The following is a 24,881-nucleotide window of genomic DNA, read 5'->3' as shown; positions in this document are numbered from 1 at the left end:
TCTTAATGCAATGGTGCCCTTGAGGAAAACAGATGGACAAGAATACTTGGCGTTCAAGATGCCTTTTATTATGTTAGATAGATTAGCATGACTTGGACATTTGTAAACATTGTAAGACGATACCCTTCGGGACATATAAAAGAAGGCTTGTTAGGCTCCTGCAAGAAGAAATGGCCTCCTTGCTCTTGGTCCACAAACTGCTTTGAGCAGAATGTCTAGCCAAGTTTCGATGCAAACAACTGAAAGGAAGGGTGAGAAGCAGAGCCGAGCCTCCTGCCAACAAACTGAAGGAAGCCTCCGACACCTCTGCTCAGACTCTACTGAAACTCATTTGGATTTGCAATAGCATCTTTCTGAGAAGACAACTGGCTGCCGACTTTCTGGTTCCTGTTTAATGTTGAGGCCATTTTAAATGGTGAAGCTTTTTCCAGTGGTACCTACAATGAAAAGCAGAGTCGCTAAATAAAATTTCCTTGTGAAGGTAAGCCCATCGTTGTCAGGATGCTAACCAATCAGGATACCAGTTCCAGTATTAGTTTATTTTCTGCCTGCACCACAGCCTCATGATAATATTCTTTTCTTACACAGTGCATTCAATGCACGAAGGTACTATAGTATTAATGCACATTACTAGTACGTACAAGCTTAACTTGCGAGGCGGGAGATTACCTGTTCTTTAGTGTCGGTGTTTGGGAACTATCCGAGCGGATGTTTAAGGCGCTACATAACGATGGATCATTCCCTTTAATCCTAAAACGCGGATTGTCAGTTCCCCTACAGCTGCTGTGCCATGCAAGGCCCTCTCTGTCACAAAGTTGCTAAAGTTTTCTGTTTGCAATGCTGTTTTCGAATGGTTTAATCTCGACGGGTGGGGGACAATGGGGCGAGTGTTGCCAAGTGAGCAGCTCTGGCGGGTTTATACAGCATGTGTCTTTTTTTTTTGCAATCACACAGAGCAGCTTTAAAATAGACTCTTCAAAGGCTGGGCCCAGACCGGCTCGTGTTTCGCTCTGCGCGCCCCAGGGCGCCCGGGGTGTGCCGGCCTCCGAGCCGACAGGCCCGCCCAGGGTAGTTCGCCCCGCCCCCCACCTTAAGGAAGCGGTGCCTGCCCTGCCCCCGTCAGTCGGTCCCTGGGAGCATGCAGCATGGGAAGGAGTTGTGAGTGTTTCCTCGCACACCGCAGGCTCGTGTACGACAGGGCGCCGCCGCCACACACAACCTGACGCTGGTTCGAGCCCAGGGGGGCAACATGGTGGCCCACGATGAGATAGGGGGGCTCCTGCCCATAAAGAGGACAATCCGGGTCATAGAGGTGCACAGCCAGTCGTCCAAGGAGCTCGAGGTAGGTTCAAGAGTGCGCTTCGGACGGATGGCTTCGAACTGTAAACTTATTGATAGCGTCTGTGCATCAGAGGTGTGTTAGCGGCGCTATGTAAAACCAAGTGCACGAGAAAGAAGCGCCTTCAAGGCGCGATCTGCATTGTACATACGTACAGGCAGAAGCTCTCCACCTGCTGCATTTAAGACTCGTGCACTTTTAAACCAGTTGACTGCTTCATATCTGATGCTCTGCATGTAAGACTGCTGGTGAAGTTAATTGAACTGCTGCATAGATCTCTGAATACTAAAGTTTCCGAATTACAGTGCTGCGCAGAATTCTAAGAGTCTGTAATCTGCTATCTTGGCTTGTGCTTGCGTCGTGGTGGACGTGTGGTGTGATGCCTGCGTGCAATCCGCAGTGATTAAGTAAACATAGTGAGACTTTGAACCCTTCTTTAAGTTCGGTGTGGGCAAGGCAGGTCGTGCTGCCTGCTTGTTTACCTTCACTTATCGCTTTATTGGTCCGCCCTGCAGGTGAAGGGCCTGTGAGGTTATACGTGGGATCATGAGATGCCGGCTCTGTCGCTTGTTGGAGGCAGTTTGTCGTTTTGTTTCTCTACATGTATCACTCTGTGCATTTACACACCTGCGGCGTCTGCTTGTGTTTCTGGCGCTCTGTACACCAGCGTCGTCTGGGTCAAGGCTGAACACCCGCAGAAGGGATGTCAGCTGCAATTTGTAGACATTCACGAATGTTTTACTTTGTTTTTTACATTTTGAGTCGGACTTTCACTTTGAAACGACTACGTGGTGTAACTCTTCTGTTTCCGGCTCGTTAAGTTGACAGGTGTCGTATTTGTTTGTTCTTGTTCTCCTGTGAGAGCTCACAGTCTAGTCTGTCAGTGGCGCAAACCTTGCATCAGAGGTGTGCGCGACCACAGAATATGCCGTATTCCCCAGTATCTGACTTCCGTGGCACTGTACCCTCTAGTTACAGCACCAGCGGCGCACTGGGTGCGTTTGGTTACCGACACTTGTAGATCAGCTTGTGTTTTTTCTTGTCTTCTAAAAATGTTTGTTTGTTTGTGGTCGTGATCTAAATGCAAGATGCATTCGCTACTAACATGGTTGTGAACAAGCACATAGTCTATTTAACTTGCAGCGTGTAAAATATAATGTTCCTAAAATGTAAACGCATTCTTTGGGATACTGTGTACAGCACCCAGAAGACCTTGGGTTGAGTTTGAATGCCTGAGGCTGGAACCCTGCCCTCGCCAGCCATGCACTATCTGGATGAGGTGATCAGGACAGTGTGGCCCGGCTGGAGACCTGTCAGCCCTGCAGTGTCTGCGGCTCCCGTGCAGCTGTCCTGTCTCCGACACAGACGTCCAAGCCCCCCCCCCCCCTTCAACATCTAAATAGAGATTATTGTTCTCTGTGAAGATCTTATCGGCGCAGTCTGCTTCAGTGAGCCTGTCCTGGGCTGCCCGTCTTCCTGTTCTTTGTAGCCTGTTGCTGGGCCTTTGAAGTGATGCTTGGCTGGATACGGTACACAGGGGCCTGCTGCTATTGGAGGGTTTAGTGCTGGTCATCTGTCAGTTTTTGCTGGCAGGATCCTTTCCAGTGCACCTCAATTTTGGGTCCTGGCCTTTTTTTAAAAAAAAATGTAACTCATATGTTGTGCATTCCTTGACATCTTTTAAATGTAGACGGGTTGTTTTTTATTAACTTACACGTGTCAAACGTATTTCCTCTGTCTGCATTAACACGTATAACTAATACATGTATAGTTCCCAGCTCAATTTATCTGTGCGCCTAAACAAGAGGCTGTCCTTCCATCGAACTCTTTTTTCTATTATCCTGTTAAAGGGTGGGTTCGGTGGGCACTCGTACATCATGTATGTTACGGGGAGGCCTCCCTAGGAGTATTGATAAAGTGCCAGTGCATGACTGGATTTCGAGAAGATGGAGTTTAACGTTTTCCGAGAATCCCCTGTACGTTGGTGCCTGCTTTCCCACTGTAGATACACAAAGCGCTGCGATACCACATCAGAGGCACTATATAAATGGCAAGGAACGAGTTACTGTAAACGTGGCTTGCCTGTCTCAGTGGCAGTAATGTTGCAACGGAGGCCTTCCTTAAGCCTCAGGGTCACCGGTGGCAAAGTTTGTGTTGCGGTTTGTTCAGGAAGAGTTAGCTTTGTCCCCGAAAGGGTCCAGTGCAAACACACTTTCTCTGTTGTTGCTTACAATGGCCGCAGTCAGCTCACTGCGCCCAGAGTTACAGTCAACAAGCCGCCGCGTCCAAAGGGTTTTCTCCTGGCGGATGTGCTCTGTAGACAGGACCAAGACGTCATCTTTTTGGGTCTCGGTTTCTTTACTCTGTTAAAACATTACTCCGCATTTTGTTTTTGGGTATGCTGCGTGTAGCCCCCTCGCTCGTCTTAGTCGAAACACAGATGACTTCAATACATTTAGAGGCCTCATCTGTAGGGTTGGCAGCCCCCCCCCCCCCCCCCCCCCCAGCCCGCCCGCCCTTATGCACAGGAATCCATGGGTTGTAATCAAAGCAGCATTCCGCCGAGCCCAGAGTAATCACAGAACACTGACAACTGTTCACTGCTCTGTGTGCCATGGTGCGCTCAGCCGAGCACAAAGTATAACATAATGTGAAGACCGTGCACGCGCTAGGAGGCGCGCACGTGTGTGCACGTGTAATCCTCAGAGGCCCGCAGCTGTCTTAACTGACGTGGTTCATGTTCAGAAAGTTAAACGAAATTAAGTCTGCGCCTTGTGAGGCGCAGCACCTCTGCACTGTAGTGCCAGATGTTGATTTGTTATTTTTGTTTCACGCGCCGTGTAGTGTCGTCTGTTCTTGCCTCTGTTGTGGTAAGAACTCTTGTATTCCTCACACAGGAGCCCCTTTGTGATGCCCTGCCCCTATGGACTGCAAGCTCTCAGCAGGCTGTGTGCGTATGTGAGGCTCTCACAGATGTCTGGTGCAGGCGCTCACACGTGCCCCGAGCAGACAGAGCTGGGCATTGTACCGCTCTGCGCCTACGCCAACTGGGCAGCACATGTCCGTAAACCATCCAAAGAATGCCAGGCCGAGTCGAGTGTTAGTGTGCATGCTGGACTATATGTGACCACACAGTCCAGCTCGCAAGCTGGGCTGCCTCCTTCAGTTGGGCAGGCCGCTTGCCTGTCCCCAAAAATATGCACAACATTGGAGAAAAGGCAGGGTCAAGTGGGTGGGGAGTGTCAATCCACTGATTGCTCTGCGAAGCCCGCCCATATGTCATTAAAGCACAAAGGCAAGTCAGCCTAGCCGAACAGTAGCCCCCCCGCAACAATGCAGGCGTGTAAAACGGTGGCATCCTGGGAGGCATGAGGATTGTCAACAGCTGGCCCCGTGCGGCCGGAGGGCCCTGCTTCAGTGAACTCCTGACCCCCGTCTTTTGTGAGAAGAGGCCCGCGGGCAACCCAAGTGACTGGTCCAAGACTGAGGCTAGCCGTGGTTAGTAACGCGCTGTGTGTAGGGTTCACTGTACATAAACATAACGCACCTACTCACCATTAGTTGACAGGAAGCCCGTGCCTAGAGAGGTGTGCGCAAATACGTGTCAGGTTGAGCGTTGTGTGCGTCATGAAAGTGTTGGCTGAGGCCTGCTGGCTTTGCCAGATAGAATAAGCTGTTTATTTAGAACTTTTACGACACTCGCATATTTTCTATCGAGTTTGTTGCCAGTTCCAATAGCCTGATGGACCTTTAAGGTTCTTCTGTGGTCAGGCAGCCTTCATGAAGCCGCCACGCTCCCGCCTTTGTGACACGTACACACGTGACGTTAGACGCCGGCCTTGACGGGCTTGTGTGCTCAAGGCGGCGTGGACGTGCTTCTGGCGGCCTTGGAAGTGTTGGTCCCGTTTGTAGAGCGGCCTTGTTACGATCGCTGTTTGGGAGTGTGTAGAAGAATGTCAGGCCAGTAGGTAGTGCCTCTTGCCGCTTCCCTACCTTGTTTGTTCGGGTTTCATTAGTCTTCACGGTATCGTTGTGTTATTTTGCAGAGCCCCCTTCCGAGCCCAGTGCTAAGGGACCGCAGCCTAGTTCTGGCCGTACAAAACGCCATTATCTCCAGCCAGGGTTCTAGCCCCGAGGGCAATGCCTGTGACCTCTTCATTTGCACCTTATCCCACAGCAGACACACCGCTGCCCCCGCGGCTATGAGCCGGTCAGTTGACGCCAGGCTCCTGCCCCAGGAGCCCTTCTCGCCGCCATATCTTCTGTATTGATCACTTCCTATACCGGGGCCTGTTTTCCTAAAACATGCACATTTCCTCTCAATGGCAGGTGACAAACCTGGGTCCTGGATCTTTTGTGTTGTACTTGGACCGTTGTACCCTCCCTTCTCCGTTCCAAAGCTCTATGGTGAAACAAAAACTGACGGAACACAAGGGCATGTGTTATTTTTGGCCACAACCTGCCCTCCAGGTGCCATAGCTCTCTCTTGGCCGCACGACTGACTTTAGTCATAGAGCCGTTTTACCCTAAATTGTCACTGCCCTGGTGGTCTCGTGGAACAACACATTTATTCAGTGGCAGCCCGAAAGTAACGCCGCATCATTCCTCTGGCAGGCTTGTCTTCCCTTCCCAGTGCGAAGCCCCTCTAGTTACACGCATGTAGCGGCTGACAAAGTATGCCAGCTCCTTACTTCTGGTAACCCTTCCTTGTCAGTGCCAAGGGCCTGTAGTGAAATACATGCATGCAGTGGCTGTCTGAAAGTAATGTCTCTTTTAAGCTCTGGACACTGCAGAAACACATGCATGCAGTGGCGGTTGAAAGCAATGGCTCTTAAGCTCTGGACAATACAGAGACACATGTATGCAATGGCCAGATAAGAGTATTGGCTCTTGTATTTCTAGTCACTGCAGTCTCTTGTAACCTCTAGTCACCACAGAAGCACGTGCACACAGTGGTTGACTGGTAGTAATGGCTCTTGAAATCTCTAGTCACTCCAGGCCATGGCTCTTGTGACCTCTGGTCACCTCAAACACGTGTACGCAGTGGCTGACTGGAAGTAACGGCTCTTGTAACTTCCGGTCACTGCAGAAACACGTGTATGCAGTGGCTCACCGGAAGTAGTGGCTCTTGAAATCTCTAGTCACTCCAGGCCATGGCTCTTGTGACCTCTGGTCACCGTAGAAGCACGTGCACGTGTACGCAGTGGCTGACTGGAAGCTGCGGCGCCTCCTAGCCCGGGAGCAGATGCCACGCATACCCGGCAGCTTTGCGTGTTGCGTCATTCCCAGATGAGTCCACCAGTGAGGGATTTCATATCGCCGAGACGAAATATGGCACCGCCTTCCGACGTCAAGCCAACACCTGGTGTTTAAACAGTTTATACACATTCATTTCAAATCAGCTTTTTTTTATTTAAAAAAAAATGGTTTTCGAACAGCCCAGACTTTGAGAAGAAACTTTGACACAGGCTGTAGACTGAAAAGGGACATCAGGAGGAGCGTGACATTGGAAGTTGTCATCTCTCTTCCCCGTGTAACCCCCACCTGCACTTTGAAAGTGTATTTACACCATGTATCTGACTGGACCCACTTACAGTCAAAGTGCCTGAATCCAGACATCCAGTACTCCGCTGTCACTGCACCTGGAGAATAAACTCTGCCTCGAAGCCAGGTGTGATAAATAGCTCCCTTGGTATAACACATCACCGGGTTCAACTTCCAGGCCTGCGCTAGGAGGAGGGATGGATTACGCACTGTGCTTCGAAATGAAACTTTACTAGCAGTATTAGTCTTCCAAATCAACACGTTGAAGTGTAAGATCCTTTCTGACCCCGCCCAGTGCCGAGAGTCAGCCATTCGGCACAGTGAACGTGCCAGCCGGGGGTTTGCTTGGTATTGGAGTGTTCAGGCCCTGGCGACGCCCTCATGAACCAGGAACATATTCTTTCATCCAGGAGTTCTTTAATTTGGTACCAGTGCCATGCCACACATACGATGAATAAACATGCAGTCTGTCGAAGGCGGAATAATTTACATATTTGCCCTGTAAAAAGTTACAACTAAATAAGTATGTTTGAAAAGATCACATTTATCTCCCATTCCACAGGGCCCACCCCGCAAATAAATAGAATCTTGATTTGTTTGAGTTGTGTCTCACACTATGTTCCTTCTCAGGTATTGTTTTTGTTAATGATTTCCCTGTGCATTTCGAACGCCCAATATTGGTACTTGCTGTAAGTTTCAGAACTTACTTACCCAAACTCCCCTCAGCAACCTGAGGGCAGAGTTTGAATCATAGCCTGATCTACTTTGGGCCGTGCTCATAGCGCCCAGAGAGAAGGCTTGGCAGTGCCAGCTTCACCTATTCTTGTCTCACTCGGTCTGCTTTTGCCACGACCCTGAACTGTATCAGAACACCAGTTCTCCTAATTACACCCGCTCACCAACCTGTATTTTTGTCTTTTTTGCAGGAGCCAAGCTACAAGCGAGTTCGACCTTTGACCCGAGTCACCTCCTTGGCAAATTTGATTTCACCTGTCAGAAGTGGTGCAGTTAGGCGCTTTGGTCAAACCATTCAGGTGAGTTTGTCCATTCATGTGTGCGTTTCCCAACACTGGATTGTGATTATTAAGCCCTGTAACTAGCAGATGGTAACGTGGTCTTTCTCCGCTAGTGTTGCTTAGCATTGTGCTGCTTTCTACGTTCCCAGGTTCATGGTGTAGTTGTTGTGCCAAATGACACAGTGAATGGCTTACCAAATCACAAATATATTAGGTTTTACATCCAAATAGCCTGGTAGCTTTGAAGAAACAAGTCTTATTTTGACCAGGGCACAGTAAGGACGGCATGCAGTCAGTACTACAGTACAGCTTCTATGATCAGTGCATCTAGTGTTGTGTAGCGATGTTCTTCGATTTACCGGCGTCCATCTGCCAGAAACAGCTTGCCGTGCCTTTGGTACCGGCAAACCTGGTAGCATTAGATTTCAGTATTGTAGGTGTTTATTGGGAAGGCTCAGTTGCTGTGCTATGAAGTTGCAGAGATGTGGGGCTAGGGAGTGACTTGCATTAGCCGACACATTGGGGCCGGGCCGCTCCTCCAAATTGGTGGGCCCGCCCCTCAAAATTGGATACCATAGCAACATTGATGCAGACTAGTCGTAGTTGGTGGCAGGCAGAATCCTTCTGCAAATAGGGTATATTATGTGCACAGTATTAGTTACTCATCACTATGCATGTATTTGGAAAGTAGAGAGGAGTGATCTCAATTGTTCTTAGCACGGCCAAAGCAGTTTTGTTTCTACTGTCCACTATAGAACGGACATTGAAGGTACAAGAACTGGCAACGATATGGACCTCGGCCTCACGCAATAAAATCTCCCTGATGCTCTCACAAACAAAATTCTGGCTACGCCATAAGGCCTTCTGGACCCCGTCACGCTTATTCTCATTAGGTCTCAGGGACAATGCACTTTGCTGGAACTGTAGCAAGGAAAAAGGGGACCTAGCACACCTTATCTACCAATGCCCAACTCTCAAAACATACTGGGAGCAAATCTTTGGTTTTATAAATAAGGTACTGGGCTGTACACTAACAACTCAATTTTCCTCCCTCGCCACTGCATTCATGACCGCAGAACTAAGATCAGGGCATGACAAGGACCTACTAGACCTGCTGCTGACCGCAGCGGTGAAAGTGGTCCTAGCAAATTGGAAAGACACAAGTAGGACCTCATACAAAGGCTGGTTCAACTGGATTACACACCTCAGAAGCGCGGACAACATTGCACTACAGAACTCACCCTGGAGACCGGCAACCAGGGGGATGTGGAAATCACTCGGCACATACCTAGACTTTTACGAACCCCCATGAAACCAATTCTGACTGGCCGCACACACCCCTGACCCCCGTTAAGTGCGGTAAAAAGAATGTAACTTACGGATTGGTTGGACTGACTTGTCTCCCTATCTCGCCACAAGCAAGCCAGTGATTTGGCAGCTTGGCCAAGTGAATAAAAGTCTCACAAATACAGAGCCTTTCTGTTGCCCTTCGCTCCTGCTTATTTCTATCACTTTTTCTTTCTCTCACTAAGCCACTTCAGGTGGGGTTAACCAAGCATATGTTTCGAAGTGATTGTAAACACTGTTGTACAAACTACGAATGGCTAACCTTGTGATAGAAATGCGAATGTCTTTGAATATAAAAAATCAATAAAATACTTTGAAATAAAAAAAGAAAGTTCATTACTAGTAGTTTAATACAATAATGTCCCTAAAGCACTCCTGATGTTTATTCTTACGCTCTTCTCTCCCACAGTCGTTCACTCTACGCAGTGACACCAAGTCTCCAAGCTGTGCGCAGAAGTCATGCAGCAGGTCCTCCGGCCCGACTCCACCCAAGAGGAGGAACAGTGTTCTTTGGTCCGAGATGTTTGATGTCAACATGAAGGAAACCCTCAGCACCAAGGAAATCAAGCGCCAGGAGGTGTGTATTCTCTTAGTAGGCCAAGAGTGACAAGGGGAGACTTTCAGTAGACACTGTTACCTATGGAAAATTCCTCCTAATGTGGGGTTCGTACGAAGAGCCGATGATTGGTTTAACTAATAGAGTGGTACTACAAATCTGGACCAGCAGTTTACATTTCTCTGCCCAGTTGAGTAGCTCTCATTGGGCTTGAAAATGAAGCGTTTGAAGAAATCCATTTAGAGTGTAAATCTAATTTTTGCTTCATGCGCTACAGACACCTCTCAAAGGGTGTTAATTACAGTGATATCATAACACATAAAAATATAAAAGAAACTGCTTTCTTGTCAAATGTTTTAAACCTGTTTAATGTGTGGGCCTGTAATGATGGCAGATAAGCAAGCTGTGGATTTTGTAAGATGCAATGAAGCCTAGGTGCATAGACGAACATTTGGTAAAGAGTTCTTTCATCCTTTTTGGGCAGGCCATATTTGAAATGTCCCGAGGAGAACAAGACCTCATTGAAGATCTTAAGCTTGCCAGGAAAGCCTACCATGATCCCATGCTGAAGTTGTCCATTATGTCTGAGGAGGAACTTGCCCAGATCTTTGGGGACTTGGATTCCTACATACCTCTGCATGAAGGTAGGCAGATTGCAGCGGTTTCTGTAGTGATAGGTTCGAGGCATGTGGGCTGCTGAATTCATATCTGTGCATAGATCGCCGCCTAGTGTTGGGTCCGGATGTTTGCACGTTGTTGTCCTGGAAGAGTCTTCGAAGTATCCTTGGATAGGTGACTCCTCCCCTGGACTACAGTGCGCATGGGCATCCTCTCCATCCTCAGATTGTTTTTTTCCGCCATTGGGTTCGGATGTGCTATCTTAGCTCAAGTTAGGAAAAAATTTTGTCGAGGCCTTTAGTTCGCGTCGGTACTGTTTATCGATCGGTTTTCGATACTCTCTGTTAGTTTACTAACTTCCAGCACCGACTTTGTTCGCATTTACCTGTCCATCAACTACTTCGACGATGGAATCGAGGACGCCATTCAAAAGGTGTCCGGTATGTAATGCGAAGTACCCACACATCGACGTCCATCCGGTGTGCAACAAATGCCTTTCGCCGGACCACGACGAGTCGACATGTATGGCCTGTGCCCGGTTCCGTTCAAAGAAGACTCTGCGGAATCGTCGAGCGGCGAGGCTCGAAGCGCAGCACGCGGCACCGGCCCCAGCTGACATCTTCGACGACGCGGACGACGTCGAAGAAGTAGAAGTCTTACCCTCCAGTCCCGTTTCCGACCAAGAACCCGGATCGGACGAGGCCGACGAGTCACTCTTCCACAGAGGTGAAGACGACACCGAGGTAGGAGACGACGAGGAGGCCTTAGGGGCCGAAGAGAGTAGCTCCGATGATGAACAAGGCCTACCTGTTCAAACCGAGAATTCACCAGTGCCACAGACTATGGCTCCGGTCGAGGGATCGCCTTCGGGCCTTACCCGAGACCTATCACGCAGTCCTTCGGCCTCGGGCCCGGCCTCGGACGTTCAGCGGCAGCCATTACCGCTTAAGCCAGCTGGTTTCCCTTCCACGAAACCGAAACCGAAAGCTGCTCAGGTTCCTACGAAACCGAAACTGAAAGTGGCGCTAGTCGGATCGAGGCCTTCAACACCTTCGACGCCGGCGCACCGTGTCGGCACCGACCGCACCAAGGGGGACTTCGGTGCCGAACTCGAGACGGGCGACATGGGAGTCGACAAACGGAAGAAGGCCATCGGCGCCGAAAAACCTGCTCGGTTACCGGCGTCGACGCCACCGACACCGAGGGCCGTCCCGCCTGCTACGCCTCGCAGCACCCCCTCGACGACACCGAAACCTCACGTGTCGAAGACGTCGACGGTGATCTCCGCACCTCGGCTCGATGCACCACGGGCGCAGAAGATATCTGCAGCCGCCTCGACGACCCTGGCGGGGGCCACGACCTCTAAGGCGCCCCGAGTACGGCCTGGCGCAATGCCAGGCTGCAAAACCAAGGCTGCCCTCCAGGACCAGTCGGGTTCGATCGATCCAGCGGTTTCGTCGGTGCCGACCAGCATTACCTTCGGCTTGCCTCCATCCACAATCCCGAAGGCGTTTCAACTCAGGACACAGGCCACCAAAACTGCGGTTACGCCTGTCGAGCCGTCACCGTCACGCGTCATCGACGCCGACACTGGCAGGATGATTCTCCACGACCGAAGGATAACTTCGGAACCGCCATTGGAACCTTTCAGGATCCCGCTAAAGAGGAAGCTGCCTGTGGACACAGAACCTCTCCTGTATGAACCCTTTCATTCACCCTACCAGGATCCACACCGGGCCTCCCCCACACGCTCCGACACGGATGCATTGGAGGACTACATGGGTGAACAAGTCCCCTACCATGTGGACACGGACCCTGATGACCAGCAGGACCCTGACCAAACTTGGGGCGACCCTGCAGACCCCAGTGCACCTCTTGATGCACAGGACCCACAACTATATGGGGCAAAAACGTCACCCACAGAGGATACTGCGGCGTTCAACGCTCTGATTGAACGGGCGGCGAACAACCATGATGTACAGCTTCACTCTGATATCATCGAAGATGACTTTCTAATGGACACCTTTGCATCCTCAGAAAGACATGTAAAGACTCTGCCAATGTTGAAGGGGGTCCTTAAGCCAGCCACTGACATTTTCAGGGAACCCACCAGGGCACGAGTGATAAACCCCAGGATCGATAAGAAATACAGATCAGCACCTGGGGATCCTACTTACATCAGAGGACAATTACCACTCGACTCCATCGTTGTGGCGAATGCCCGCAAGAGGGCACACTCGCAGACAACGGGTGACGCTCCTCCCCCGGACAAGGAGTCCAAGGTGCTGGAGACCTCCGGCAAGCGAGTTGCCGCACAAGCTGCAAGCATATGGCGCATAGCTAACACTCAAGCGCTCCTCGCTCGCTACGATAGGGCGCACTATGACACAATGGAGCAACTCCTTCAACACCTCCCTGACCCCTACAAAGAAGGTGCAGAAATCCTTATCAGAGAGGGACAGCTACTCACAAATGCTGCCATCAAATGTGCACTAGACGCTGCTGACACGGCTGCCAGGGCCATCAACACTAGCGTCATCCTACGACGTCACGCCTGGCTACGTATCTCAGGATTCAAGCCTGAGGTACAAAACAATATCCTTAATCAGCCTGTCAACCCCGACTTTTTGTTCGGGCCTGAGGTTGACGCCACCCTCGAGAAGATAAAAAAGGACACGGACACTGCAAAGTCCATGGGCGCCCTACAAACTCAGTCCTTTCGGAGCGGCTCCTTTCGTCGCCCCGGAAACAAGGGAGCAGGCAGAGGACAGGGGTCACAACAAACATATAACAAGGGTAATACGCAGACCACCTACGATAAGAACACCCGAGGTGGCTATCGTGGCTCCAGTACCAAGGGCAGAGGACGTGGCTACGGCAACACCAGGTCCTCCCCCAAGAACAAGCAGTGACGCCCTCTCCCTTCCTCCCGACCACATAACACCTGTCGGGGGAAGGCTACAACGGTTCCTGTCCACGTGGAACTCCATCACCACGGACAGGTGGGTCAAAGATATTATAAAATACGGTTACTGTCTGGAGTTAACTTCCACTCCACCCACAATACCACCAAGAAACCGTCCTATGTCTTCAGAGCACTTGACGCTCTTACAGCAAGAGGTAGAAAGTATGCTTCTAAAAGGCGCTATCGAGGTCGTACCCGTCCACGAGCGGGGCACGGGGGTTTACTCCCTCTACTTCTTAATTCCAAAAAAGGACGGGTCGCTCAGGCCTATATTAGACCTGAGACCCCTGAACCAGTACATTCTTTCGGAGCACTTTCACATGCTCACTCTACAGCAAGTCCTTCCGCTTCTCCAGCAGGGAGACTTCCTAGCATCACTGGACCTCAAGGATGCGTATTTTCACATACCCATCCACCCCTCACACAAAAAATACCTCAGGTTCACTGTTCAGGGGCAGCACTATCAGTTCAAAGTCCTTCCCTTCGGCGTGACAACAGCGCCCAGGGTTTTCACAAAGTGCCTAGCTACGGTGGCGGCACATTTACGGAGACAGCACATACACGTCTACCCCTACCTAGACGACTGGCTCGTTCAAGCGAGATCGGCCCAGCAATGTGCAAGCCACGTGTCCCGTACCATTCACCTTCTTCACAGTCTGGGATTCTCACTAAATTACCCAAAGTCTCATCTCCAGCCCGCACACGTACAACAGTACCTAGGTGCGACTATAGACACTCTGGCGGCCACAGCTCAGCCAAATTTAGTGAGGATCAACGGCATACAAGCGCTGATCTCCAAGTTCAGACCCAACCACTCGCTTCCAGCGCGAGTGTTTATGCAGTTGATAGGCATGATGGCCTCCTGCATCTTCATAGTCCCGCACGCGAGATTACATATGCGCCCACTTCAGGAGTGCCTAGCACGTCAGTGGAATCAGGCTCAAGGACAGTTGAAAGACCTAGTGTTGGTGAGCGGTCGGGCATACAACTCTCTGCATTGGTGGAATCCACAAAACCTTTGCAAGGGCCGACCGTTCCAAGAGCCTGTTCCACAAATAGTACTGACAGCGGACGCGTCTCTCCAGGGATGGGGAGCTCATGTACTCCACTACACAGTGCAGGGACTATGGACGACACAACAGAAGAAGATGCACATCAACCTTCTGGAACTGATGGCAATCTTCCTGGCCATGAAGGCTTTCAAAGTACATCTGTGCAACAAGGTCGTGTTGATCCGGACGGACAACATGACCGCAATGTACTACATACAGAAGCAGGGAGGGACACACTCTCCACAGTTGTCTCATCTGGCTCAGAGCATGTGGAAGTGGGCCATTCAGAGGAACATGTTCCTCATGGCGGAACACCTCCCCGGCAAGGACAACCAGATGGCGGATCTGCTCAGCAGACACAGCCACCAGATGCACGAGTGGGAGTTACACCCATCGGTACTCCAACCGTACTTCCAGCAGTGGGGTCACCCAGAAATAGACCTATTCGCGACAAGCGAAAACGCAAAATGCCAAAGCTTCGCCGCCAGATTCCCACACCCGCAGTCGCAGGGCAATGCGATATGGATGAACTGGTCCGGCAAATTTGCGTACGCTTTTCCTCCAGCACCGTTGATACCGCTGGTGGCTCGCAAACTCCGACAACACTCCCTGACACTCGTCCTAGTTGCTCCCACGTGGGCACGCCAGCCGTGGTACACCACCTTCCTCGAACTTTCCGTGGTACCGCATCAAAGGCTGCGGATCAAACCCGCGCATTTGACGCAGAACCATGGAGAGGTTCAGCACCCAGATCCGCAACAGCTGAACCTGGCGATCTGGCTCCTGAAGTCCTAGAGTTTGGCTATCTCAATCTGCCACCTGACTGTATGGACATCATCAAGGAGGCCAGGAGACCCACTACAAGAGCTTGCTATGCAGCCAAATGGAAACGGTTCGTCATTTATTGCGGTAATAATGACATTAACCCGCTGGACGCATCCATCCACAACATCATATGTTACCTCTTACACCTATACCGATGCAATCTGGCGTACACCTCTATACGGGTCCATTTGACCGCAATATCAGCCTATCTGCAAACCAGGCAGCACCTCTCTCTCTTCAGAGTGCCTGCCATCAAAGCATTCTTGGAAGGACTCAAACGAGTCATTCCACCTAGTCACCCACCGGCTCCAATGTGGAACCTCAACTTGGTCCTCACACGCCTGATGGGTCCACCCTTTGAACCTCTACACTCATGCGAGATTCAATTCCTTACCTGGAAAGTAGCCTTCCTGGTAGCGATCACTTCCCTAAGAAGAGTTAGTGAACTCCAGGCACTAACCGTTCAAGAGCCATTTATTCAGGTTCACGCCAACAGGGTCGTACTACGTACCAACCCCAAATTCATGCCCAAGGTAATATCGCAGTTCCACATGAACCAGACTATTGAACTGCCCGTTTTCTTCCAAAACCCACAAACTGTTGCAGAGAGGGCATTACATACACTAGATGTACGGAGGGCCCTCATGTACTACATCGACAGGACTAAACCCTTCAGGAAGACAAAACAACTGTTCGTTGCCTTTGCCCCACACCACAAAGGTAACGCCATCTCCAAAGCAGGGATAGCCAGATGGATAGTTAAGTGTATTCAAATCTGTTATCAAAAGGCAAAACGCACATTAACTATTCCACCACGAGCCCACTCAACACGCAAGTTGGGGGCTTCCATGGCCTTCCTAGGAAACATTCCCCTGCATGATATATGCAGAGCAGCCACATGGTCCACTACACACACATTTACAAAACACTATTGCGTAGATGTGCAGTCAAAACAGCAGGCAGCTGTAGGACAGGCTGTTCTCAAAACACTTTTTCAGACCGCTGCAGCTGGCACGGGTAGCCGCCGCCAATAGAGGGCACTGCTATGTATTCTATGCACAGATATGAATTCAGCAGCCCACATGCCTCGAACTGAATATGCTACTTACCAGTATGCATCTGTTCTTGGCATGTAGGGCTGCTGACATTCATATCGCCCTCCCTCCTCCCCGGCGCCTGTCGCAGCTGCAGCTCTCAGAATTATTGCAAGCATGGTCATCACTTTCTGTATCTACTCCATCACTGCCACAATGGCGAAAAACAATCTGAGGATGGAGAGGATGCCCATGCGCACTGTAGTCCAGGGGAGGAGTCACCTATCCAAGGATACTTCGAAGACTCTTCCAGGACAACAACGTGCAAACATCCGGACCCAACACTAGGCGGCGATCTATGCACAGATATGAATGTCAGCAGCCCTACATGCCAAGAACAGATGCATACTGGTAAGTAGCATATTCATTGTCATGACCCTAGTCTGCAGTTCCCTGCTTTGTCGCGTTGTTTATGGTTGAAGCGAAATAGTGACTTATTCGGCAGTGCTGCAACTGATTTGATACATCTACATAAGAACTTGTTTCTCATTTGATCCTTTTGTTTGTACTTCCAGACCTACTGTCTAGGTTGGGACAAGCGACTAGATCAGATGGAACGGTGGGGCAGATTGGCCACATTCTCGTAGATTGGGTAAGTCTTTGCTGTGCTACTGAACATAGTTAAATGTTACTAGCTTTATTTGCTTCTTCTGAAAGCGGTGGGTGGTTGTAGGATCTGATCACCACACAACTTTGTCGATGTTTAAAACTCTTGCACGTGTGGGGCCTGGGTTTTCGGTATCAAAAATAATGCATTAAAATGGTAAATGTGGATATCAGACTAGCAATAAGTTGTAGATTGTTGGTGTTCACTAAAACCCCAATACTCATTAGTTTGGTTATGAATCCGCTTTTTGTTTTGAAGCTGCACATCTGTCTAACGTCCACCCGATCAGATGTACATAGTTGTGAAGTGTCTTTATGCCCTTCACACTAAATCAGGTCACATTGACTACCAGCATAAAGCATCCTGTCAAATCATTCTCACAAGAATTTGTTTATGAAGTATGCCATAAATTGTATGCACTCCCACTAAAAGATGTGTTCATTGTATTAATTCCTTTTCCCGGCTGCAGCTACCAGGCTTGAATGCTTACAAACATTACTGCAGCAACCAGCTCGCTGCAAAGGCACTCCTGGATCAGAAGAAGCTAGACCGCCGTGTCCAGGACTTCCTCCAGCGCTGCCTCGAATCCCCCTTCAGCCGCAAGTTAGACTTATGGAGCTTCCTGGATATTCCTCGAAGCCGCCTGGTGAAATACCCTCTGCTGCTTAAGGAAATACTGAGGCACACCCCTAACGACCACCCTGACGTGCAGAGCCTGGAAGAGGCGGTAAGTAGTTGGTGCTTGAGTGTGCATATGTCTGATATTGGACTCTTCCCAGAGTCTTTCTAGTATGATAATGGACAGGGTGGGGATTGAAGGTGTAAACGCGGGGATCAGCCAGCACCCTGGGCCTTGTAAATGTGAGGACCTTCCCTCGAGAGGAAACATGGAGTCTGACTTCTGGCTACCTGAGTGGACATGGTTAGGGTCTGTTGCTTGAAAAGAGGAAGCAGAGCAGCACAGGTGCTAGATTGATACTTGTAAGGTTCAAGGTTACGAGAGATGAGCTGAAGCATGTCTTTGCTATTGGTGAGTTGAAGAGTGAAATTTGGCGATCCTGAAAAGAGCCTGTGCTTAATGGATGCTGTTTCTCATGGTCCAACTCTTATGCGTCATCTAGTTGACTGGACTGGCTCGCACATAGTGCCAGAGCTTTGTTTTCACTTATATGGCACTTGGGTAACTCTGGCTCCGCATGTAGGTGTTCACCAAAACCCCTAGTAGTAATGTTGGAGGAGTGGGGTCAGTATGAGAAGTCTCACTAGCTAAATCACCCTGGGGTTGCAGCAGTTCACCTCTTTAGGCATTCGGATAATGTGGTTTGAGGGTACATGTTTGTGTAGATTGACGCATGGCTGTAGGCCCATTCACTGCTTTACGCTGGCAGCTCATAGGTCCTAGATGTGTGCTGACCTCCATCCTTTCTTTGTCTGGTATAGAGTAGCACACAAACGTAAATTTATGAATGTCTGCTTTTCTTTTGCAGATATCTACAATCCAGGGAGTTTTGTGCGACATCAACTTCAAGAAGGGAGAGTCGGAATGTCAGTATTACATTGACAAGCTGGAGTACCTTGACGACAGGCAGCGTGATGAGCGCATCGAAGCCAGCAGAGTCTTGCATTGCCATGGGGAGCTGAAGAATAAGAATGGGCATGTAAGCTGATTTCCTTAAATGTCGCTCACTGTACCTGGTGGTGCATAGAAAAGCCCCACAGTGTCGCCTGGTGGTGCAAATGCCATATCTTTATTTTTGGACTTGTGAATTCGTTCTTGCTTTTTTCACATGGCACACAAATGCAATATAGTCCTGCATGATAGCTGTGCACGGGTCAGCATCCAGACAAACCTCACAAGTTCTGCATCCGTGTCTCATGTATAGGTGTAAGCTTTATATTGCTTAATGCGTGGACACTGGTGGGCTCTGCTCTATATTTCTTATCGCCTTCCCCTCTGATTTGCTAATTAGCCATCAGCCCCTTTCATCAGCTCAGTGTTACTGCAGAAGTTTGGAAATTAACTTAGATGTGTGTATGTGCTCATGCTGTGTGTACACAGTTTCTCAGGCCCGGTCTTAATTATTCAATAGGTCTATGCCCAGAACTTACTGTATGTTTACTACGTCACTGGTTGGATTTCCTGTCCAAGGTTATTCTTTGAAGGCACAAGGATCGTTAAGATGATGAAAACCAGTCTACCACCTCCCCAAATAGTTGTCTGTAATGAATCCTTGAGCCGGGGAAATGACATTCCCTTTCTTTGCTCAGAGTACAGGGCTGGCTGCCTGTGCAGCCATAATGCTGCTCTTGTGTGAAGAGGGGTGCTTGGTATGCGACTCAGTCAAATGAGTCTTCCAGATCAGCCATGTTTGCCTAGCTGCCTCTTGCCTTTGAATGACTTCGTTTCTATGGAATAGGTGGACAGGAAGCTACAAGCTTAGGCTTCAAAGTAGTCCGCTTGATTTGCATAAGGCTTTTGTGCATAACTTTGGCTCTTCGGTTTCTTTTAAGTGGCAGTTTGACACTGGGTGTCCTGTCGCGGCAGCAGTATGCGCAAGCTTTCCAGCTTTTGATGTGCATGAGGACTGAACATTATTGCATATTTAGAATGTGTCAATCCAAACGATGTCGACTGAGTCACTGCGCATATAAAGGATTTGAGGGCTGCACGCATTGCGCCTGGCAAGTCACTTGAGATAAGTCACATGGGGGGGGGGGGGGGGGGGGGGGGATTGCTATTTAAACATAGCGCAGGATAATGTCACCAAGCTAGAGCTGTTGTAGTATTTCATGAAGACCTTTTAAAAGGAAGCAGGAATAAATCTTATGCAGGGTGGTTTATTCAGATTATATGTCTAACAACCTGATCCATGGGATGGTTGGCCAAGACTAGCCATTTCCCAGTTCTGTTGCGAGTCTGCTCTGACCATTATACTACCTGAATCGACCAACTGTTTTTAGTCGTGTGCCATGATTGTCCATTGACCCATAACATTTTTTAAATATATTTATCTTCCACAGAAGCTATACCTCTTCCTTTTCCAAGACATCCTGGTTTTAACGCGCCCCGTCACGCGGAACGAGCGCCACCATTACCAGGTGTACCGGCAGCCCATTCCCCTGCAAGAGCTCGTCCTGGAGGATCTGCAGGATGGCGACGTGAAGATGGGCGGCTCCTTCCGAGGCGCCTTCAGCAACTCCGACAAAGGTAACACCAAGTACCTTTTTCATGAAGGTCTCCTATGGGTACAGGATTGCTTTTTTGCCTATTTCAGGTCCTGTGCTTCTGGCTACTGTAGCCAAGAGAACAGCCACATTGAAATGATAAGGTCAAGAGATCTTCAAAGAAGTAATTCCATGGTTTTTCATTGGACAGATTGCATCCTTGTGTTGTAAGCTCTTTAGCTGAAATGTCTTCAAATAAAACAGAGGAGGGAAGATTGTGAACCCAAAAACAAATTCCAATATTTTGGAACTTAATATTTTTAACTATGTAAAATGCTTTATACGGTAAAAATAATATAAAAAATAAAGGGTTAGCTGACATTCCAGCAAAGAGTCAATATTGAATTGGAATTAATACGTGATTCTTTGCATAAAGCTACAATTTCCCTTGTAAGGTAAGTCATATTGGACAAGCTTAAAACTGAAATGCCTGCAATCATGTATATCTAATATTTTTTTAATCCGAAAGCAAAAAAGGTTTTAAAGTTCACTTTGTTTTAACCGCAAAATTGAATACATGACCAAAAGTAGTTCGTAAATTGCTTATACACTTTCCCATTGCCTTAACTTGGAGCTTACATTGTTTTTAATTCCGTTTTATAGCTAAGAACATTTTCCGGGTTCGCTTTCGTGACCCGTCCCTTGGCCAGTCCCATACGCTCCAGGCCAACGATGTCTTCCACAAGCAGCAGTGGCTGAATTGCATCCGCACCGCTGTGGCGCCCTTCCAGCAGGCCAGCACTCCCACCGAACTGAACGGACTGCCCGAGCTCTGCGAGGAGTCCGAAGAGAACCAGCCTCCAGCTCCCAACACCCAGCTGCAGCGCCACCCGTCGGTCACATCAGTCATTACTCAAATGGAACTGGACGAACGCACCAAGGACTGCAGCCCAATTATAGTTGCGGCTGAAGCTGCACAGAGCCCTAAAATGGCACAAAGAGCAAAGACTGGCCACCGGCGGACAAGAGAGAAAACACAGCCGAGCGCCAAGCGGAAAGAGACACTGGTTTAAAGCCCCAGACGAACTCGGAGGCAGAACTATTATTTATAAATGTGTACATTTTATTTTTGTAATGTGAGCATGCTAGGATCATTTTTGCGATCCTACCGTTTCCTGTTTTTCTTGTGGCAGCTATTGGTATACAGTTAAAGCTGTTAATCTGGAGTCTGTTTTTGAAGCAGAAGAGGCTGCACAGATTTTTAATTTCTGAATCAAATAAAGTTTTTTAGCGGTTGTGCCGGTGGCCAGTGGCAGAAGAGAAGTCAATATTTTGAGTTGAGATGTTTGAAAACGCCAGTACTCAAGTGTGCCTACATGACCCGGTTGGCAATTGGAATGTGGTCCATCAGTGATGAATAAAAGACAAGCTAATCGGAACTGTATTCATGTGTATGCATTTTTCACGCGCACAGTAGTATTCCTTCCTTGCAGCTCTGTCAGGATAACCCCTGATTATAGTGAAGTTGTTCCGTTCATTGGAATAGGTACTGTACTAGTACAGTACATACAGAAACTGTAACTTGCTGCTCCACCGGCAATGCTGTCTAAAAAGTAAATCTGTGTTTGCTTACTTTTTCATGCTTTGCCAAAAGTTGTCTGCATTAAACGTGCAAGATTGTTACTCCATTTTCCCTGTGGACTGATGTGCTGAAGAATAGCGAGAGTTTTTGGTGTGTGTAGAGGAGTTTTATCCGGGCCTTATTTTCAGTGTTCTGGGATAGTGTTATAAGACATGGGGGATCTCCATCACTGGATAGCATGAAGTGGCATAGGTTGAAATCTAAGACTGCATGAAAGCCTCGAAACGATCCTTGTGCTCTGTAAGATTGTTCTCCGTAGTCACCAAGAATATTTTTGGGCCAGTAAACAATGAAATGTGACATTAAGGACACAAGAGGTGCTTATGCACAGCACCAGGGTTGAGATTGTATTTTATCCAGGAGTATTTTTTTCCAATGGGTGTCCTATTTTTAAAGGTTGTGGTGTTAATGAACACAATTTGAACTTTTTTTTTTTTTTTTACTCTGCTGAGAAATTTTGGGAAAACAGACCCCAGCATTTAACAGGTTTTGAATTTTACCGACTGGAACTTTGTCTTATGTGTTGCTCACTGTACATTCCTCATTTTGTTTTGCATTACTTGCCATGTATTTAAATGTATTTTTTTTTATCTGGAAGTAGATTTTTAGAATCCTTGTATTTAATTATTATTATAATTATTTTTTAAGTCGGACACAAAATAGCGCTGTGTTACAGAGGAACTCTCCTGGCTGGAATATATACTTGTGTATATTTTTAGCAAAAGAGGGTTAAAATTCAATACCAAGCCGTATTTGAGCCATTGTACGACGCAGGTGGGAAAGATAATTCATGGAATGTAGCATTTTTGTGGTGGTTACAAATAAGTACCATGGCTTGTGTGTGCTCTAGACTACTGTTGGAGAACCACATTGATAGAAGAATTTAAGACTGTTAAGCTATGTCGAAGAAGGTTTCAGGCAGTGTTTATGGTGAAGGAACATGAAGGTGTTCTTTGTCTCATTATTATTTTGGCATTTTATTTTGGGATATAAAAGCGGAGGCAGATGGAGACAAAGACAGATAGGCTACTGTATGTTGAAGAGAGTGTGAGAAAAGATGTTGCTCATCTTGATGTAACGAAGAAGAAATGACAAGTAATGAAATAGTGGTCGTTTTAGCAAGTAAAATGACAAAAATCCTTGACGCATTTGATTGTCTCAGAATTGAGCCAACTTGCTGTGAAATGTGCAGGGATCATCTTTAGGTGGGGTCACCATTAACCAGTTTGGCATTTACTAATTTAAGTTTAAATTTCGTAAAAAAGAGTCCACAAAAAATCCTAATGGCAGTTTAAAAGTCCAGTATGAAATTAGTTGTACAGTGACAGCAACATGCATATACTGTAAAGCTGTAATGTGAAAGGTGGGCATATGTTTGGGGTGGGCGGCCGAAGAGGGGGTGTACATATGTAAAAATGCGTGGTTCTCTGTAAATTTACTGTACAGTTAAGCGGCTGACATACAATAAAAAAAGAAAAAGACCAATTATTGTTTTAGTATTTGTATAGCTCCGTTGGCAGTTCTATCTCACTTTATTTCTCTTCAAATTCACAAATAGGCAAAACAATATGGCACAACTCTGGTGCTCACATACGGCACCAAAACATTGCTCATTTAGACGCACACGAGGAGCACTTCCCTGCCCCCCTGCATGGCCGCCTGTGATTTACTGATTGACCCTTACTAAGCTTCCAAGCTGCCCTGAGCCCTTTCCTCACGCCTGCACAGGCCTATAAGTTTCTGGAGGGAACCCGAAGACACACACCTCCATTCTGTAGCCCCAGCTTCTCTGAGCCCTAAACAGCCCAGTGAACTAGACAAAGAAAGGGTGAAAAGACGCTGACTATGTGCTGTGCAGTTTCAAACTTTAAAACTGCTCTTTTCCTCTACCTGTGTGCGTTTAAATGTATATTTTGATTTCTGTGCAATTTGTACTTTTAACCCCTTCAGTGCCCATGACGAGATAGTCTCGTCATGGAGCGCGGTTGCGCTGTGCCCATGACGAGACTATCTCGTCATGAACCCCGCCCGCTAATGAAACGCCCAGCACAGGGCGTGGAAAGGGCGGGGCACTGAAGAGGTTAAAACGGCTATTTTTTTTTACCCGTTATTGTTTACAATTAAGGCTCCTTGTTTTCAGTTTTTACTGATTTTTACAGATAAATACAGACAGAAAACATTTATTTTCTTGTCTGTATTTATTTTTAAATGTGTATAAAAACGGAAATTGGTTTGCTTTTTGAGTAATTCTAAATACTGTCTGCCATGACTGCCAGGCCAATATATGTGTGGATTGATAGGTAAGGGGGTTAGAAGAAAGGAATTTTAGTAAAGAGGCTTTGACAGCAGTAGATATGCAAAAGGCTGATTCAGAAATTTGCATATTTTCATATAAGTGCACTGATTTTTCTTCTGCAGGTGGTCACAGCACTGAAACCTGGCAGACATTCAAGCATGAGCGCATATTTGTTGGTTAAAATAAATGTGGAAATATACTTATTTCAACTTAATTTTTCCACAAAACCAAAAATAAATATGGATAAATACAGCTAAGATTAGCAATAAATAAATATGCATAAATACAGACGGAAATGGCAAAAAAATAAATACCATAAAACCGGGAGCCCTATTTACAATTCTCTCTTGGTTTTTCCTTATATTGTGCTAAGGCCAGTAGAAGGCAATCTCCCTCCTTTAATTCAAAATTGTGTTTGGAAAGTGTATGTAGCACTTGTTTTTGGCTAGCAAAAGTGATTTGTTGAAGTCCACGAAAAGCAATATTTTTTTAGTGGCTTTAGATTTCCTGGACGGTTAAGCAGGAACTACAGTGTAGATTGAGCCTGTCTGTATCCAAGGAGATTCAGACTTCAGGAGCGCCCCCCCTGCACAGCAGCCTGTACTTAAGGTCACATAACCCTTATGTAACTTCTTACTGGTTGTTGCATCTGTTCTCTGACTGGCTCGTAGAGCTAGGGATTCTATTGGAGTTAGGATTAGAGTTCTGAATGGCCGATAGGGCTACGGTTCTAATCGGTTAGGGTTTCTATTGGCCAGCGGTCCCCTGACCTAAGGCTATTTAACCTTGGGGCTCAGGACTTTTCAGTCTGGTCG

The 24,881-nt window shown here is 47.9% G+C and overlaps 1 protein-coding gene across 2 annotated transcripts in view; it reads left to right on the top strand.

Moving 5' to 3' along the window:
* The window catches only part of NET1 (neuroepithelial cell transforming 1), a 327,145-nt gene extending 303,890 nt beyond the window's left edge, over positions 1-23,255 (top strand). The window contains exons 1-9 of one of the 2 annotated variants that reach the window (XM_085653579.1): positions 1,111-1,342; positions 7,810-7,917; positions 9,656-9,823; positions 10,287-10,446; positions 16,872-16,948; positions 17,433-17,690; positions 18,451-18,621; positions 19,985-20,171; positions 20,792-23,255. In XM_085653579.1, the coding sequence (XP_085509705.1) occupies positions 1,250-1,342; positions 7,810-7,917; positions 9,656-9,823; positions 10,287-10,446; positions 16,872-16,948; positions 17,433-17,690; positions 18,451-18,621; positions 19,985-20,171; positions 20,792-21,201 (1,632 nt within the window). In that variant the 5' untranslated portion in view covers positions 1,111-1,249 and the 3' untranslated portion in view covers positions 21,202-23,255. Of the gene's footprint in view, positions 1-1,110; positions 1,343-7,809; positions 7,918-9,655; positions 9,824-10,286; positions 10,447-16,871; positions 16,949-17,432; positions 17,691-18,450; positions 18,622-19,984; positions 20,172-20,791 lie in introns of those variants that run through there. The other variant, XM_085653578.1, reaches the window with a different exon arrangement.
* The last annotated feature ends 1,626 nt before the right edge of the window (positions 23,256-24,881 follow it).

Source organism: Triturus cristatus, chromosome 4_1 (assembly GCF_964204655.1).
Source record: "Triturus cristatus chromosome 4_1, aTriCri1.1, whole genome shotgun sequence".
NCBI classification, from domain to species: domain Eukaryota; kingdom Metazoa; phylum Chordata; class Amphibia; order Caudata; family Salamandridae; genus Triturus; species Triturus cristatus.
Note: the sequence above shows the minus strand (reverse complement) of the source record. Positions and strands in the feature narration are given on the sequence as shown.